The 19,091-nt window shown below is 49.1% G+C and overlaps 2 protein-coding genes across 2 annotated transcripts; both read left to right on the forward strand.

Annotated features, from left to right (window-relative positions):
- nrd1b (nardilysin b (N-arginine dibasic convertase)) lies at nt 1-13,597 on the forward strand. Its single transcript, XM_047050333.1, has 31 exons — nt 1-111; nt 879-1,088; nt 1,409-1,676; nt 1,793-1,874; nt 2,034-2,187; nt 2,490-2,563; nt 2,877-2,972; nt 3,230-3,352; nt 3,554-3,611; nt 3,718-3,791; nt 3,927-3,996; nt 4,084-4,161; nt 4,500-4,620; nt 4,736-4,794; nt 4,961-5,015; nt 5,194-5,298; nt 5,414-5,537; nt 7,915-8,001; nt 8,211-8,330; nt 8,422-8,473; nt 8,593-8,743; nt 8,956-9,083; nt 9,500-9,662; nt 9,847-9,878; nt 9,989-10,127; nt 10,242-10,289; nt 10,605-10,657; nt 11,094-11,177; nt 11,730-11,937; nt 12,275-12,364; nt 12,606-13,597. The coding sequence occupies exons 2-31, from the start codon at nt 898-900 to the stop codon at nt 12,819-12,821; spliced, it is 3,303 nt and encodes a 1,100-aa protein (XP_046906289.1). The 5' UTR covers nt 1-111; nt 879-897; the 3' UTR covers nt 12,822-13,597.
- Nucleotides 13,598-16,643: 3,046 nt separating this feature from the next.
- Nucleotides 16,644-17,807, forward strand: LOC124487938 (N-acetyllactosaminide beta-1,3-N-acetylglucosaminyltransferase 3-like). The gene has a single exon (XM_047050349.1). The coding sequence runs from the start codon at nt 16,644-16,646 to the stop codon at nt 17,805-17,807; it is 1,164 nt and encodes a 387-aa protein (XP_046906305.1).
- The last annotated feature ends 1,284 nt before the right edge of the window (nt 17,808-19,091 follow it).

The raw sequence follows: 19,091 nt of genomic DNA on the forward strand, positions 1-19,091 counted from the left end.
TCCCCCAATCACGTTGCGCCTTGCAGTGTCAGTGCTGTTAAACAAATCCAAGGGGCAGATTAGGTTGAATAGGTTGTTAGAACCTCAAACAAGTCATTTTTATCGCAAAAGGTGAGTTTTATGTTACAATTTGTGCTAATTGTATGTTCTATAGTTATAATTTGAAGTGTAAGAAAACTTTAACTGTACAGTACACTTTCATAGCGGATACAATTAGGCTAGCTGGCTAACGTTAGCTAGCTCTAGCTATGTTGCATGTAGCACATCTCGTGTCTGTTGACAGTTTGCTGTTCCATTAACTCAGATTAACCAGACATGCAATGTTAGCTACGGTAGTGCTGCGGTAAAGGAAGCAATAATGCTATCCACTGTCTAGCTATAAAATTTGTTTGGCACGCTGTGGTTGTGCTACTTGAGCTAGCTACCTGACATTGCTAGGCTAATGGTTGCTTACAAACTAGACTAGAGCATAGTTAGCTCGGTAGATAGTATTAGTAGTGCTAGCCACTAATTTCACGTAACACTACAGTAGTTAAATTAGCAAGCAAGTTGACATGTTCACGTCCTATAGCTACTGTAATCTTGTGATACAGGTGGTATTAGTACAACTACCTAGTTAAGTCTTTAGTTAGTTAGCTACCTAGCTACTGTAGATACTACCTTGCCATTTATGCGGTGCCAGATAACTGTTATAAGAAAAGAAAACATTTACAATTTTAACAAAAACATGCTGGATGCTGCTATATGCAAGCCTGTAATTAGGTTGCTAAACTAAATTGATTTCTCCATGTCAACATTACTAAGCGCTTGAGACGTTTGTGATTTGTAACACCTTTAGGCTAACACAGGCTATGCAATAAATAATTTTCATATTCCAGTTTCAAAACGGCTTCAAGAATGCCTCAGACAAATAAGGCGATAAGTTGTCCTGGCGGTCCAGGACAGGCCTCTGCCCCAGACCGAGGTGAGCCACCACCAATCCCAGACGCTAGAGATCCGTTGGCAACAGGGGATGGTGCGGAAGCCGTAGCACAGGATCAAGGGGACCTCCATATCATCAAATCTCCCAGTGATCCAAAGAAGTACAGGTAAAGGTGTTTGAAGTGCAGTGACATCACTTTTGAACTTCACAATGTTGTGTTGTTAGTATGGTGCTATATAGGCCCCTGATACAGGTATGGACACCCAGCCATCGACACTTATAGCACAGACATGGATAGGTCACACATGCATGAATGTCCTATGAATATCATCTTCATAATTAGTTTTGTGTGTATGTATCTTTTTCAGCATTGAGTCTGCCTTATTATGGGATATTATCCTAAAATGAGTTAATTAACACAGTCAATTGATTTCAATTCATTTCCATCAAAACAGACCAAAAGTATTTGACCACTCTACTCCACAGATACATCGAGTTGAGCAATGGCCTACGAGCACTTCTTGTGTCAGACTTCAGTGGTGCTGAAGGGAAGGGAGGAGCTGAGGATGAGGAGGATGATGATGAGGAGGATGATGAGGAAGCAGGGGGTGGCGACGAGGAGGAAGAGGAGGGGGACTCGGGCGAGGGAACGGAAGAGGAGGACGAGGAGGAGGAAGAGGAGCACGACAGTGACTTTGAAGAGCTGGATGAGGAGCATGAGGGGAAACAGAAGAAAAGCTGCTCTGAGAAGCAGGTGTGTGTGTGTGTGTATACCATATATGCATATCTCAGATTTGCAATGTGTGCGCACTGCTGTGCAGGCCTGATATCAGGTTCTCACCCCCCTCCACCCGCCCCTCTGTGTCCCAGTCTGCAGCTGCTCTGTGCATCAGTGTAGGCAGCTTCAGCGATCCTGAGGACCTGCCTGGCCTGGCCCATTTCCTCGAGCACAGTGAGGGTTTATTTATTTTTTATCAGTCTACCTCCTTTTGTGGTATAGCCGTAGATCTACATTTTTGGTCCATTTCCCTGACCTGACCGTTGCTTTTCAATGTCTCTATCTCTCATTCCCTCTTTCTCTCTTGTTCACCCTCTCTTTCATTCTCTTAAGTGGTGTTCATGGGCAGTGAGAAGTACCCAGCAGAAAACGGTTTTGATGCCTTCCTGAAGAAGCACGGTGGCAGTGACAATGCCTCCACAGACTGCGAGAGGACCATCTTCCAGTTTGACGTGCAGAGGAAGTACTTCCGCGATGCCCTGGACCGGTGAAGCCAATACAATAATACTTAAATGTTTGTCATAGTTGGCACATCTTGTGTAGATACATTAGGTTTAAGTTATTGTTGTGAAACGTTTTTTGTAAAGATGAAAATGTAGCCTCCATGACTTTGTACTTGACAAATGTATAAACAGATATTTCATCTCCACTGTGACTAAATGCTGGAAAAGGCAACAGTCTGTTCTTTTGAGTGAGAGGGAATCATCTCATTCCTGTCTTCAGCAGCTATTGTCTTGAGACTTGAAAGTGGCCTTCAACCTGATCTGGGATGTTCTCCTTTTGTCCCAGGTGGGCCCAGTTCTTCATCTGTCCCCTGATGATTGAAGACGCCATCGACAGAGAAGTGGAAGCTGTGGACAGTGGTGAGTCTCAGTTTGTGGACCATTAGCTGGGTCCTGCCTTACTCTACCTAATGTATCTGTTCTCCTAATCTGAAACGTCTAGTCTTGTCAGGTATTTTTAATTCTCAGGGGCACAGTGTATGTAACACAGATGTGTGGCCTAGGTCTATCAGGTATGAACCAAGAGATTATTGAATTTGTTCTGCTGTGAGACCTAATGGAAAACTGCCTTCTGGAGTTCCCAGGTCGTCTTCTCTCACAGATGACTTTTCTCTCACTCTTCCTCCATCCCTCCGGCCCTATAATTGATTTTCCGCCTGTTTCTTTGATGTAGAGTACCAGCTCGCCAGGCCTTCAGACTCCCATCGTAAGGAGATGCTGTTTGGAAGCCTGGCCAAGCCCAGTCACCCCATGGGCAAATTCTGCTGGGGTAAGGACTCCAGAGAGGATTGGTTTTAAATGTTTAACAGCCAGTTTCCCCAGACATGGAATAAGCCTAGTCCCTAGACAAAACGGAAAATGCCCTGACCTCCATATCTCCATTGAAAAACGTTATAGTCTAGTCCTAGGCTTAATCCATGTCTAGGAAACTGAGCCTTAATGTTTGAGAGCCCAAGACGCAACGTTTCAACATACACATTGCGTCTGGAGAGCAGCAACGAGCCATATCCTTGTTTTCCTCTGCAGGCAACGCCCAGACTCTGAAGCACGAACCCAGAGAGAAACACATCAACACCTACCAGCGTCTCAGAGACTTCTGGAAGAGATACTACTCTGCCCACTACATGACCCTCACTGTGCAGTCCAAAGGTCACAACCACAACCCCTATGCCAAGTTAACAAACGCAAATTAACTCCACAAATCTCTCGATTTGAAGGAAATGTGTGCATGACGTTATTGGTTGTATACTCTGCCGGATCAGTTTTGTTATGTACTTAATTCAGTTTTAATAGGGAAGCGTGTGCTAGATCACATTAGCGGACTTGTAACATGTCCTGTTTGACTATTAGAAACCCTGGACACGCTGGAGGAGTGGGTGAGGGAAATCTTCAGCAATGTTCCCAACAAGTAAGTTCTGACTGGCTGGCTGGCTGGCTGACTGACTGACTGGTCATGGACTCAGTCTACAACTGCGGTCTGGTTTGTAACGGTCTTTGTTCCTCATCCTGTGTAGCGGTCAGCCGGCACCAGACTTCTCTGATCTCCAGGATCCCTTCGACACGCCGGCCTTCAACAAGCTCTACAGAGGTAACGTGGTCCAACACCTCAAATATCAAATCAAATCTCACTTTCTGAATTCTTCTGGTGAGATTCAATTCCCACTTCTTCATTTCCACCTGCACGTCACAATCTCAATGTTTTATATGTGTTTGTGTGTTACAGTGGTTCCTGTGAGGAAGGTGCATGCGCTCACCATCACCTGGGCCTTGCCACCTCAGGGGAAGCACTACAGGTGAATGTTCCAGAAGATCCAGGGGTTGTGGGTCTGTCTCCCTGCAGGACTAGCTGGATGACTGACCTGCTGTTTCTTGTCCCTCAGGGTGAAGCCCTTGCACTACCTCTCCTGGCTGATCGGCCATGAAGGAACCGGAAGCATCCTATCTCTGCTCCGCAAAAAGTGGGTTAACTGTCCCTTTCGTATGTGTGTCGACGTTGTGTGAGTGTATATGTGTTTAACAGTGTGTTGTGTAAATCTGTGGGTATTATGTGTGTACGTGTGAACATGGGTGGGCATGTCTGTCAAAATAGTTTGCAGGAGTCAGGTGGCTGAGTTGTTAGGGAATTGGGCTAGTAATCCGAAGGTTGCCGGTTGATGTGCCAAATGACGTTGTGTCCTTGGGCAAGGCACTTCACCCTACTTGCCTCAGGGGAATGTCGCTGTACTTACTGTAAGTCGCTTTGGATAAGAGCGTCTGCGAAATGACTAAATGTGTCAATATGTGTGTTGGGTCACAGATGCTGGGCGCTGGCTCTGTTTGGAGGGAACAGTGAGACGGGCTTCGACCAGAACGCCACCTACTCCATCTTCTCCATCTCCATCACGCTCACCAATGAGGGCTTCCAGAACTTCCACCAGGTCAGACCCCCCCCCCCCCCCCCCTCCTCCCTGCTCTGTTCACACACACAACATCCTCGTCTCACACGGTCACAAACTAACACACTCACACACACACTCTGGTTTCTGTGTGCAGGTGGTGCATCTGGTGTTCCAGTACCTGAAGATGCTCCAGACCCTCGGTCCTCAACAGAGGTTGGAGTCCTCGAAACCTCTAACCCTTCACCCTGTCGCAGCCGAGAGATATCCCTGCCCCTTATGAACAAACCATTTGTCCATTCATCCTGTCTCTCTGTGGGATTTTCCTCTTGAAAGACCGAAATGTTCATCCTGTCTCACTATCCCGTTTTTTGTGTCTCAGGATTTATGAAGAGATTCAGAAGATAGAAGCGAATGAGTTTCATTACCAGGAGCAGGTGAGCACCCTCTACTAATCTTTACATGGTTGATGTAACTTTTATTCCTGTATAATATAATCCCTGTAACTTTTATCACTGTGTTTGGTAGTGACGTGGTTCTGATCGTGAGTCTCTGTGTGTGTGTGTGTGTGTGTGTTTTATATCGGCGTGTGACCCTCCTGTGTTCCTCTGACAGACGGACCCCATTGAGTACGTGGAGAACATCTGTGAGAACATGCAGCTGTTCCCCAAAGAGGACTTCCTGACCGGAGACCAGCTCATGTTTGAGTTCGACCCCCAGGTAAGGAGGAGATCCTGGGCTTTACAATTGAGCCCCGGGCAAGCTACACCAACCCCATGCTTTGCTCCCAATGTATTATAAGTAAAGTGTTGTGTGCCTCTCCCCCTCCCCGTAGGTGATCTCTGCAGCCGTGACCCTGCTGACCCCAGAGAGAGCCAACCTCCTGCTGCTGTCCCCTGAGCACGAGGGACACTGCTCTCTCAAGGAGAAGTGGTTTGGCACCAACTACAGCATGGAGGGTACGGCCACCAGCCCCACACACCACCTCCACCAGCCCCACACACCACCTCCACCAGCCCCACACACCTCCACCACCAGCCCCACACACCTCCACCACCAGCCCCACACACCTCCACCACCAGCTCCACACACCTCCTCCACCAGCCCCTCACACCTCCTCCACCAGCCCCACACACCTCCTCCACCAGCCCCACACACCTCCTCCACCAGCTCCACACACCTCCTCCACCAGCCCCACACACCTCCTCCACCAGCCCCTCACACCTCCTCCACCAGCCCCTCACACCTCCATCACCAGCTCCACCAGCCCCTCACACCTCCTCCACCAGCCCCACACACCTCCTCCACCAGCCCCACACACCTCCTCCACCAGCTCCACACACCTCCTCCACCAGCTCCACACACCTCCTCCACCAGCCCCTCACACCTCCTCCACCAGCCCCACACACCTCCTCCACCAGCCCCACACACCTCCTCCACCAGCCCCACACACCTCCACCACCAGCCCCACACACCTCCTCCACCAGCTCCACACACCTCCTCCACCAGCCCCTCACACCTCCTCCACCAGCCCCACACACCTCCACCACCAGCCCCACACACCTCCTCCACCAGCTCCACACACCTCCTCCACCAGCCCCACACACCTCCACCACCAGCCCCACACACCTCCTCCACCAGCCCCACACACCTCCTCCACCAGCCCCACACACCTCCTCCACCAGCCCCACACACCTCCACCACCAGCTCCACACACCTCCTCCACCAGCCCCACACACCTCCACCACCAGCCCCACACACGTCCTCCACTGGCCCAGTACACACCTCCTCCACCAGCCCCACACACGTCCTCCACTGGCCCAGTACACACCTCCTCCACCAGCCCCACACACGTCCTCCACTGGCCCAGTACACACCTCCTCCACCAGCCCCACACACGTCCTCCACTGGCCCAGTACACACCTCCTCCACCAGCCCCACACACGTCCTCCACTGGCCCAGTACACTCCTCCTCCACCAGCCCCACACACGTCCTCCACTGGCCCAGTACACACCTCCTCCACCAGCCCCACACACGTCCTCCACTGGCCCAGTACACACCTCCTCCACCAGCCCCACACACGTCCTCCACTGGCCCAGTACACACCTCCTCCACCAGCCCCACACACGTCCTCCACTGGCCCAGTACACACCTCCACCACCAGCCCCACACACCTCCACCACCAGCCACACACACACCTCCTCCACCAGCTCCACACACCTCCTCCACCAGCCCCTCACACCTCCTCCACCAGCCCCACACACCTCCACCACCAGCCCCACACACCTCCTCCACCAGCTCCACACACCTCCTCCACCAGCCCCACACACCTCCACCACCAGCCCCACACACCTCCTCCACCAGCCCCACACACCTCCTCCACCAGCCCCACACACCTCCACCACCAGCTCCACACACCTCCTCCACCAGCCCCACACACCTCCACCACCAGCCCCACACACGTCCTCCACTGGCCCAGTACACACCTCCTCCACCAGCCCCACACACGTCCTCCACTGGCCCAGTACACACCTCCTCCACCAGCCCCACACACGTCCTCCACTGGCCCAGTACACACCTCCTCCACCAGCCCCACACACGTCCTCCACTGGCCCAGTACACACCTCCTCCACCAGCCCCACACACGTCCTCCACTGGCCCAGTACACACCTCCTCCACCAGCCCCACACACGTCCTCCACTGGCCCAGTACACACCTCCTCCACCAGCCCCACACACGTCCTCCACTGGCCCAGTACACACCTCCTCCACCAGCCCCACACACGTCCTCCACTGGCCCAGTACACACCTCCTCCACCAGCCCCACACACGTCCTCCACTGGCCCAGTACACACCTCCTCCACCAGCCCCACACACGTCCTCCACTGGCCCAGTACACACCTCCTCCACCAGCCCCACACACGTCCTCCACTGGCCCAGTACACACCTCCTCCACCAGCCCCACACACGTCCTCCACTGGCCCAGTACACACCTCCTCCACCAGCCCCACACACGTCCTCCACTGGCCCAGTACATACCTCCTCCACCAGCCCCACACACGTCCTCCACTGGCCCAGTACACACCTCCACCACCAGCCCCACACACCTCCACCACCAGCCACACACACACCTCCTCCACCAGCTCCACACACACCTCCTCCACCAGCTCCACACACCTCCTCCACCAGCCCCACACACCTCCACCAACACTCTGCTACACTTCATTCCTGATTCATCTAAGGGACCCATCCCATTTCTGGGTTCAAAGCTGTTTGAGGTCCTTTGAAGTGCTGTGTGGTGATGGAGGGAGTGGTGTGGTGTGGTTGTCTCGGCAGATATCCCTGAGGAGTGGGCCCAGCGCTGGGCAGGAGACTTCGACCTCCACCCTGACCTCCATCTGCCTGCAGAGAACAAGTTCATTGGTTAGTATCGTCAGTTGTTTTATCCCCGACGCTGAGACTTTAGTATTTTAATTAACGAAGCAATTTATAAGGCAAGATATTTACAAGATCGGATTTTTATAAGAATGTGAATCACAACATATTCATTCATAGATGAATGATCTATGATTATGATGATTTCTGCTAGCCGGCCATGATTTCACAACTCGCTGACCGTCATGTTCCCATAGCTACGGATTTCACTCTGAAGACATCGGACTGCCCCGACACAGACGTTCCGGTCAGGATAGTGAACAACGAGAGAGGCTGTCTCTGGTTCAAGAAGGACAACAAGTTCAAAATACCCAAAGGTGTGAACGTGTGTGTGTGTGTGTGTGTGTGAATGTGCGTTTGTGATCATGTGACTAACACTTAACACTTCCACGTTCCCCTCCCTCCCAGCCTACGTTCGTTTCAACCTCCTCTCCCCGATGATTCAGAAGAGTCCAGAGAAGTAAGCAGCACACGCACACAAATACACACCCGTCGCATTCAGCATCAGCGAGTCACACTAGAAAAAAACGGGAGGAAAACGTGGTCTGATCTGTGGTCGTGCCGTCTCTCCCCCGTTAGCCTGGTGCTGTTCGATATCTTCATCAACATCCTGGCTCACAACCTGGCGGAGCCGGCCTACGAGGCAGACGTGGCCCAGCTGGAGTACAAATTCATTGCAGGAGAGCACGGCCTGGTCATCAGGGTCAAGGGCTTCAACCACAAGCTGCCTGTGAGTGGCTCTCACACACACACACACGCAGGGACACAAACATGGCTGGGGTGTATGTGTGGGGGTCAGGGTCAAGGGCTTCAACCACAAGCTGAAACGCACACAGTACGGTCCTCCCAAGTCGAGGGCCACTCTGTACGCAAACATACTTGTCTCCCGACGCCCTAGCTTGTGTCTCACGCCCCCCCCTCTCCCCCTCCTCGCCCTCCCAGCTGCTGCTGAGCCTCATCGTGGACCACCTGGCCGACTTCACGGCCGAGCCTGGCGTCTTCACCATGTTCGCCGAGCAGCTGAAGAAGACCTACTTCAACATCCTCATCAAGCCAGAGAGACTGGGAAAGTAGGTCTCTCCCTCTCTGTCTCTCTCCAGCTGTCCTGACCTGTCACTAAGGCAGAACCCCAGACTGCCTGTGACTCTTCAGCTCTCTCTCTCTTGCTGTGCCGCTCCGCTGGGGTGAGTCGGAGGCTGCCTCGTGGTCAAAGTGGCTGAGCGGTTAGGGAGTCGGGCTAGTAATCTGAAGGTTACCGGTTTGATTCCCGGCTGTGCCAAAATGACGTTGTGTCCTTGGGCAAGGCACTTAACTCTACTTGCCTCGGGGGGGAATGTCCCTGTACTCACTGTAAGTCGCTCTGGATAAGAGCGTCTGCTAAATGACTACATTTAAAGTCCTGCGTGCAACGTCTGACTTGTGTCTGTCTCGCTTGCCCGTCCCCGACCATCCGTCCCTCATCCGTCTCTTCTCCCCCGTCCCTCAGGGATGTGCGCCTCCTGATCCTGGAGCACTGCCGCTGGTCCGTCATCCAGAAGTACCAGGCCATCATGCAGGGCCTGACCGTGCATGACCTCATGACGTTCGTGGGCGGCCTCAAGGCTGAGCTGTATGTCGAGGGGCTGGTGCAGGGCAACTTCAACAGCGTTGTGAGTCGCCTACGCACACAATCTCACACACACACACACACACAACTATTACAGTCTTAAAAAAATAATTTGTATATATATTTAATTAGTAATTTTATTTGTCACTGTTTAATGAAGGATAGGAATTAATTTATATGTTTCTCTGCCACATATAGTGATTTCTTAATCCATTTTCCTTCAACAGGAGTCCATGGAGTTTCTGCAGTATTTCATTGAGTAGGTGTCCCATCTCCCTGGCCCCTTGCCTTAGGAAGTCTTCACATCTGTAAACCCGTGTCAGAATCCAAGAGGAGTGGTAACCCTTTTTCTCCTCCCGTCTCCCCCAGCAAACTGCAGTTCAAGCGTCTGTCAGTAGAGGTCCCCGTTCTGTTCCGAGTGGTGGAGCTGCCTCAGAAGCACCACCTGTGCAAGGTCAAGTCCCTCAACAAGGGAGACGCCAACTCTGAGGTCACCGTCTACTACCAGGTAGGGACGCACCCTGCGCCTGTCACACGGTGGAGCAGCCCTGCTGCAGGGTTACCACGTGGTGGTTGTTAAGTACAACAGTGAAGATGATGGTTTGTCTGTGTTCTGTTCTAGTCTGGCCTCAAGAACCTGAGGGATCACACTCTGATGGAGTTACTGGTGGTGAGTGTTGTTGCCAAGAGACCCTGACTGATATCGCAATTTGTCATCCTCTTTTACAAGTATCCTTGTAATCCTTTTGAGTAAAAGAACTGTTTCAAGGGGTAGAGAGTTTACAAACGACAATGGCTGAATTTACGGATGTGAGAAAGCCGTTTGTTCATCCACTCAGTGCAGTCAGCAGGAACGTGTTCCCTATGTGTCGACACCAGCCCTGCGTCCCCCGGCTTCAAGTGGTCCAATAACACAGTTGACTGAGTGTGAAGCACAGGGCCCAGCAGCACAGATAAGAGCTGCTCTTGTTCCTTCCTGTTTCAGATGCACATGGAGGAGCCCTGCTTCGACTTCCTCAGAACTAAGGAGACACTCGGGTCTGTAGATTATGAGACATATATCAAACAGAGTATTATAATCTACTATAACATCCTTATCATATTTGGGGTCATGCATCTTATAGAGCAGTGGTTCCCAACCCTGGTCCTCTGGACCCCCTGTCCTGCATGTTTTAGATGTTTCTCTGCTCCAACACACCTGATTCAAATGAATGGGTTGTTATCCAGCTCTGCAGAAGCCTGTTAACGACCATTCATTTGAATCAGGTGTGTTGGAGCAGGGAAACATCTAAAACATGCACAACAGGGGATCCAGAGGACATGGGGTTGGAACCACTGTTATAGAGGATAACCCACAAGTCCTTTAAAGAGAGTACATAAAATAAATTAACGTTTCAATGTTTAGTAACTGACATCAAAGCAAGTTTTGCTTCCAGAGCTGGATGGGGGTGACCTTTGACCTTGTTGTCTGCAGGTACCAGGTGTACCCCACCTGCAGAAACACCTCCGGGGTCCTTGGCTTCTCAGTCACCGTGGAAACACAGGCCACCAAGTTCAAGTGAGTCCCCGTCATCTTGTCGCGTTTGGGATTTAATGGGCCAGGAGGTGTAGAACGCAGCCCAGGGGAACACAGACAAACTCTGGGATGATTTTAAAAGCAACAGTGAACTGATGAGGTGACAGGAGGGTCAGTGATGGATAACCTGTGTTGTCAGGGGCAGCACAGAGGAGAAGGATGTCAGCAGCGTATGCAGGTTAGACGGAACAGAGGGTTAGAACCACAGGCATGTCCATCGGCTGCACAGCCGTCATATGTGCTCATAGGTTGTCTCTGAAGTTGGTTTTAACAGAACCGAAAGGTGAAAGTTGCAGCGTAAGAGTCACGGGTGAAACGTATTCACACGTATTCCTTTAGCAGACGCTTTTATCCAAAGGGAGGTTCAAATGGTGCATACAGAAAGCAACGCAAGAGAATTAGGGAAGTCTGATGCAATCTGACCTCACTGAAGTCCACCAGGCACACACAGTTACTCAGTTGAATCCGATATGCTAAACAGGGAATCTCAACCACGACAAATCTCTCCCACTGTCCTCCCCCCCATCCTCCCAGCACTGACTTAGTGGAGTCCAAGATCGAGGAGTTCCTGGTGTCGTTCGGGGAGAAGATGAGCAGCCTGACGGAGGAGGCCTTCCGGACGCAGGTCACCGCCCTCATCAAGCTGAAGGAGTGTGAGGACACGCACCTGGGAGAGGAGGTGGACCGCAACTGGTTCGAGGTGGTCACCCAGCAGTACGTCTTTGACAGGCTCAGCAAGGAGGTGCGTTCCCCCTCCGGCCCTGCAGGGGGCGCCAACCCCCAGCAGCACCTATCATGACTGACCACCGCGATTCTGTTAGAACACTGCACTGCTGATTCTTAACCGTCTAAAAAAAAAAAGCGCATGGTACCTTTTGATGCAAATGTATGATGTCTGTTAAGTTTATTTATCACTGCTCCCATCAGATATCCAAAATTGGGTGCAAACTGATTCAGGCTACGTAGACAGTTCTACATCCACAGATAACCCCTTATCTTATCATTGTGCCATGTGTGTTATATAGAAGAGCAGTATGTCGTGTCTCACTCCTGTTTATCTGTGTGTGTGTGCGCTGCAGATTGAAGCCCTGAAGATCATCACCAAAGCAGAGCTGGTGTCCTGGTTCATGGAGCACAGGGATTCCTCAAGCAGGAGACTCAGTGTTCATGTAAGTGCGTGCGTGCGCGTGTGTGTGAAAGAGAGAGTGTGAGTGAGTCAGACGTGGTGGTTAGAGTAATAGTATCTAGATTAGAGCGACAAGTGCGTGTTGAATAGGAAATCTTACCGAGAATATCAACGTGTTAACATGGCGAGTCATTGGTCGTGACTGGCCGAGAGAGAGAGAGAGAGAATCTGTAGGGCAGTCATCCATCCAGCTGACCCCTCGCTGACCCCTCTCTCCCTCCCAGGTGGTGGGCTTTGGCGAGGAGGAGGACGGGCCGGCTGAGCAGCCCTCCTGCAGCCCTGCAGGCCAGGGCCCCGGGAAGGCCTCCTCCTACGGCGAGGTGTCCAGGCTCACCTTCCTGCCCGCTTCGCCTGCGCTCCCCGACGTCACCCTCATCACCGACATCCGCGCGTTCACCTCCTCCCTCACCCTCCACCCCTACCACAAAATCCTCAAGTAAACCCCCACACACACACCCCGACCTTGGGCGGAGTGGGAGATGGTGTCAGACGTCTTGTATCTCAGGATGACAAGGCCCTGGTACCATGTGGCTTCTTCAGAAGGGAAACTCCTGCCTGCCTCCCTCCCCTTTCTCCCCCCTCTCTTCTCTCGATCAAAATAATAAAGGGTCGATCACAGCGGTCAGTATCTATAATTGCAAAGACCACTTTACAAAGAGGAACCGGTTGTCTGGAGATATAGTAAACCTTGACGGGTCTCCAGTATTTGTCTTTAGTTTGTCTGGCCAGTGCCCCCTGATAGAACGTTATTGATGTGTTAACAACTCAGGATGTTGGGTTAACAAGGGATAAGAAAAACAAGAAGTAGCGAAGAAACGGATTTGGTTTTCAATCATGTATTTGAACTACATATCACTGACCACTGTATCACTAACAGATGTAACCATGTTGGAAGAAACTTGTATTTTGATAATGGCTCATCAGGGTTTATATATACATGTTTCAAAGATGGAAAGATTTTGTTGATAGAATTCAAATAATCATTGTGTGTAAAGAACCTAAAATGGTGGCCAGTGTTGTACTTTTAAGTTGATTTTGTTGTATTGTTTTAACGGACAGGTTGCGCAGAGGGGAGAAAGATAAGGCGTCATGATCTTTGTCAATTTAAGATTTCATCCCTACCTCCTTCCTTTTAACCACTGGACTGGCATGTTTTAATCAATAACCTGTCATCAACTCAAATGTATATATTTATTAAAAGTGAATGTAGAACCAAGGTCCTGACTACTACTTATTTAGAGAACTAGGTTAAATGTTTGGCCAAATGTATTTCTTATTTTACCCTTGTGCTGCCTTCGGGTCACATGACCCAAAGGTTCATAACGAACATCCTTGTTTTTACCCAATACAAAAACAAATAAATGTTCTTTTAACCATCACAATGTGGGGGGTCTGAAACAGCCCGACGGTTAAAAGAAAATGCTTCACTTTGTTTTTGTATGCAGTAAAGTTGTCGCAATACGACGGTGTGTCACAATGACTGATGGGTCAGAATGACTCGAAGATAACACAAGGGTTGAAAAATAATAACTATATTATTATATGGCAACGACAATGCGAGCATTCTGGCTAATGGGTAGTCATGCCAGCCGCGTATTGACCTAATCGCCGGTCCGCGGTCTGATACTAACTACTTAATAACCGAGAATGAGGTCATGCAGGGAAATATCAAACTGAGGCTGGAACGTATCGACCGAGCGATAGCGAGGCGCTACTCACTGCTGACCTCACTCTCGGTTAGTAAGTAGTTAGTATTGTAGGATATTTTACTTCAGAAGGATTTGGATAAAGAATAGAGACAAAGATGGAATATCTTTCAAAGTCAAGATGGCTTGAGAGGTTTATTCAGCACTGCAGCAGTGGTACAGGAAGACACCAAAAGCTAACAGGCAGAAGAAACAACCCGTTAATATAGTCATTATGAGGATAATCCCTTGCCCGACATTATACTATCTCTCAATGTTATTCCCCCAACATATCCAAGGTGCGTCACCCTCAAAGAGACTGACATGCGTGCCCCCCCCCTCTATCTGGCTCAAACTGCCACTCTTGGTCCTTACTTTATTCCCATGGTGAACATACATCCCAGAGTCAGTAGTAACCCAAGCACAGGGCCTTCTGAGCTTTCCCAGCTGTGCCACCGTGGCTGCCTCCCTTTCCTGGATTCTTGGTAAGATTACATCTAGTCATTTAGCAGACGCCCCTATCCAGAGCGACTTACAGGAAGTACAGGGACATTCCCCCAAGGCAAGTAGGGTGAAGTGCCTTGCCCAAGGACACAACGTCTGATTACTAGCCCAATTCCCTAACCGCTCAGCCACCTGACTCCCTAAGATGTTGTTCACTCACAGACTGATAACAATCCCTTTTGAAACATAAAAATACCCAGAGTCACAGATCATGCTTAGTCACCCTGGCCCCTATTCTTCCGAGACATTTTTGAGAATGTCCATCACCCTGTTAATCATGTTTTGGGCCACCGCAGTATCAACTCTGTTAAATCCTGCATCTAGTATAGAAAACGTCACCCTTATCAAATACATTGTACAAGAATGTAAAGTGTGGAGAAAAACTTCTGAGACTTTGTATAGATATGGCTGATGTGGTTTTGCATGTGTAGTCTTGTAGACGTAGTCACCGTTGAAAATAAATACATTCAGGAGACTTAAATTAACAAATGCTAGGAAGATGCATGCTTTTGGGGACCTTTTTATATCTAAATAGTAAAAATGACTTTGTGCTGTTTCAGATACTGTATCAAGTATTGAAACCAGGAGTCTTCTTCATACATTGCACAGTTGTGGATTAATATATTGACAATATGGGTGCGGTGTATTATGGAGTTTGCCACCAGTAAAAAAAAAACAAGGACCTATGTAGCTGCTAGTCCAAGCACTGGTCCTTTCCAAGTTGGACTACTGCAACTCGCTGCTCGCTGGTCTCCCAGCATGTGCAACCCGCCCTCTTCAGAGGATTCAGAACGCAGCGGCCCGCCTGGTCTACAATCTACCCAGACGCTCCCATGTTACCCCGCTCCTCATCTCTCTCCACTGGCCCTTACATAGGGACCCGCCTTGCCTTCGGTGGACCCCAAAGCCTGCAGCTGAAGGCCCACCCAAAGTCCTGGCTCAAGCCCGAACCCCCACTCCAGCCTCGGTCCTGCCCTGGGCCCCTGCCTCGATCCTGCCCTGTGCCCCTGCCTCATCCTGAGGTTGTGCCGCCCTGTGCCCGGACGAAGAAGGTTGCGCCGCCCAGCACCCAGACCACCGAGGCTGTTCCTGCCTGGGAGTCTCTGCCACCTGCCGCCGGTACCCAGCCCCGTTCCTGCCCTGTGCCCCAGCCTGGGTCCTGCCCTGAGCCCCTGCCTCGCCTTGAGGTTGTGAGAACGGGGTACTGTCAGGGCCACAGCCGTGCCCCCCTATTGTTTTTGCCCTGCCCTAGTGTTTCCCTGTCATTGTCTTCACCTGTGTCTCATTGTCGTTAGTGTCATTGTGTCCACCTGTGACTTGTTTGTTTCTGTGTATTTAGGTTTCCGTTTTGTGTCCAGTCTTTGTCTTGTCATTACTGCGTCTCCTGTATGCGTGAGTACCCTACTTCTTCCCCGGTTTTTGATCATTAAACCTCTGTTTATCACGATGCCTCGCGTCTCTCATGCGTTTGGGTCCTACCCCTCCTCACGTTGTGACATTCTGTTGATTTTGAATCATTTGGGTTTTCCCCAGTCCTGTTCTGTGTGGGTGGTTCTGTTTGAGCAGCCGGAGTCTGCAGGGGGGAAACAGAACTGTCTCGGTGGTGTTTCTGCTGGTCCTCTGGGTCAGTCTTGAAATGCGTCGGGGGTTTGTAACTCAGGTTCTAACTCACTGTCTAACTCACTTAATTTGGCCAAAACCTTTACAGCAGGCCCATGTTTGATCTGTAGATCTTTAAGATCTTTTTTGCTGAAACATACTAGGCAGTCTCCAGACACCTCTTCCTTTAGTAGCCGGTCAGTGTGTTGTTTGTCCAACTCCACTTTATCCAATAACCAATGACAAACTTGCTCTTTTGTCCACTTGTCTACATATGCAGGATATTTTGATGCATGCTGTGATCCTCTCCTCAACTCATCTAGATTAGTAAAGATTTTGACACAAATATTTGTTCTTATTTCAGAGAAACAACAATGATCAGAAGGCCACCTCTTAACCTTAAATGAACCCTAACCCAACTAAATATTACCAGTTGCTGAACACGTCTCATTTTGTAATTTCAGAGAAGTCACAATGAGGAGGAAGACATTGCGTTACATCAAATTGGTGGGTTTGCTTTTGATTGGAACTTTCGCCTTGGTGCTCATCTTTGAGAAAGAGGCCAACCCTGCAGATGAGCCATCAGATAACATGCCAGTTCACACAAGGGAATCAAACCGTAACCAAATAACTAAGAAACTAGTCAGTGTGCGGTCAGATGCCATCACATGGCCACCTTGTCAGCGTAATGAATCTGCATCCAACGTGACAGGCTTTTCTTCACTTCCCGGCCACATCCAAGACTTCCTGGATTATCGTCACTGCCGCCACTTCCCCATGCTGCTTGACGTTCCTGATAAATGTGGAGGTCCACAGAACTCTGCTGATGTCTTCCTTCTGCTGGTTATTAAGAGCTCGCCTTGGAACTATGACCGAAGGGAGGTTCTACGTAAAACCTGGGCAGAGGAGAGAATCCAGAATGGGGTGTGGGTGCGTCGACTCTTCATCTCAGGAACCACAAGCTCGGGATATGAGGAGTCAAAGCTGAACAACTTACTGGAGCTGGAAAACAAAGAACATCATGACATCTTGCAATGGGACTTCAGTGACACTTTATTCAATCTAACACTGAAGCACATTCTGTTTCTCGATTGGATGGAGAGGAACTGCCCAAATGCTCGCTTCCTGCTCAACGGTGATGATGACATCTTCGCCAACACAGATAACATGGTGGAATACTTTCAAAGCCTCAAGGACAATGACGGAAGCAAGCATCTGTTTGAGGGTTCTTTGGTCATCGGCGTTGGACCCGTCAGAGACCGACGGAGCAAGTACTATGTGCCAGTTCAGGTACAAGAGTCAGAAACATACCCCCCCTATTGTTCAGGAGGGGGAATTCTCCTTTCAGGCTACACAGCTATGGTCATATACAAAATGTCTCAGTTAATAACCATATTGCCTATTGATGATGCTTACCTGGGGATGTGCCTGCAAAAGGCTGGTCTTGGCATCAAGTCCCACATCGGTGTTCACTGTCAAGGACTGCATATTCCTTCTAAAAGGCTTGATGCCCATGACCCTTGTTTTTACAAGGAAATAATTTTAGTACACAGATTTGTAGTACATCAGATTTACATTATGTGGCATGCAGTACGTGACCCTAACCTGAATTGTGTCGGAAAGACTTTGACACTTTAGACGTGTTGATTTCCCAGGCATCTCTTTTAGGGCTCTGTGCCAGGACAGGGCTTCCATACATGAGGATCTATAATAGGTCAATCCTTCACATCTGGCCAGAAGAGATACTTTTGTGAAGTAACAAGAGTTTTTGTAAAGTAATTGTACAATTCTGATCTCTATTGCTGATATACAAATGTAGTAAACGTGTGTGATGTGAACATTTAAACAACCGTGTTTTCATAACTACTTTCACTCATTCCAGGACATCATGTCCAACTGAATTAAGGTGTTATCGTGGTGTGCTTATGGACACAGTAAGGGTGTCACCCATTTAGTTTTTCCCCCAAAAGCATAGGGAACTAAAAACTTAAATGAGTTCAGAGTTGGTTTTTGTGTGTTTTCTTTTTTGTATATAGAAATGAGAGCAGATATTTAGTGAAGTGCCCTCAACGAGACTAATACATATTATTTGTAAGATTTTAAATAACTCAATGAGACTCATAGAAAACCTGAACAATTCTACAGTTTCATGATCATGATGAGTAACTTTGATGAGAAGTACATCGCTGGACTTGTCAAACACACTCTCCAGGAATTTAACAGTTGTACAAAAACAGAAAAACATTTTACATTCTTAGCACTTCTGAATACATATGTGGTTGGATCTTACATTCCTGTATCTCTTTCTTGGGAATTAAATAATTTTATTGTGATGAAAATGTATGTGAAGAAATGGAACCATACTCAAACTTTTTGATAACAGACAGCATTGACGACCAAGGAGGATACAAAGTCCTTAGAATTCTACATTGTTCTATTGCCACTGCGTGTCTTGAAGAGCTGGACACAAGGTACAAACGTTGCTTGAGTGACGATTTCATGATTTAACCACATTTTTGGCTATGTCGGCGAGATTTCAATTATACTGACAGTCTTTGAGATGTTAAGGAGCCTGACATTCTTTGGAGTAGCTCATCCAATCAAAAATAAGTACTTCCAGGGATTTCTGAAGGGTTCAATCCAAATCACCAATGTTCCGGATGTGGGCAAAGAATATGTTGACGTCATCCAAGGACGGGAGTATTTTCTCTCAATTTTGTTGATTCAAGTGAAAGATATATTTGAGTTTTTTGACTGCTATTTCACATACACAAAGGTAAACAATGACAAAGCGTCCCAATCGAAAACTGGGAATAAAATCACTGATCATTTTGAGAAATATTTGACTCTGTGTTGTTCATCAGAGGAACTATGCAGTGAACTAGGAAAAAATCCTGAAAAAAAACTGAAAATCAAAATTGA

Source organism: Hypomesus transpacificus, unplaced genomic scaffold, assembly GCF_021917145.1.
Source record: "Hypomesus transpacificus isolate Combined female unplaced genomic scaffold, fHypTra1 scaffold_107, whole genome shotgun sequence".
NCBI classification, from domain to species: domain Eukaryota; kingdom Metazoa; phylum Chordata; class Actinopteri; order Osmeriformes; family Osmeridae; genus Hypomesus; species Hypomesus transpacificus.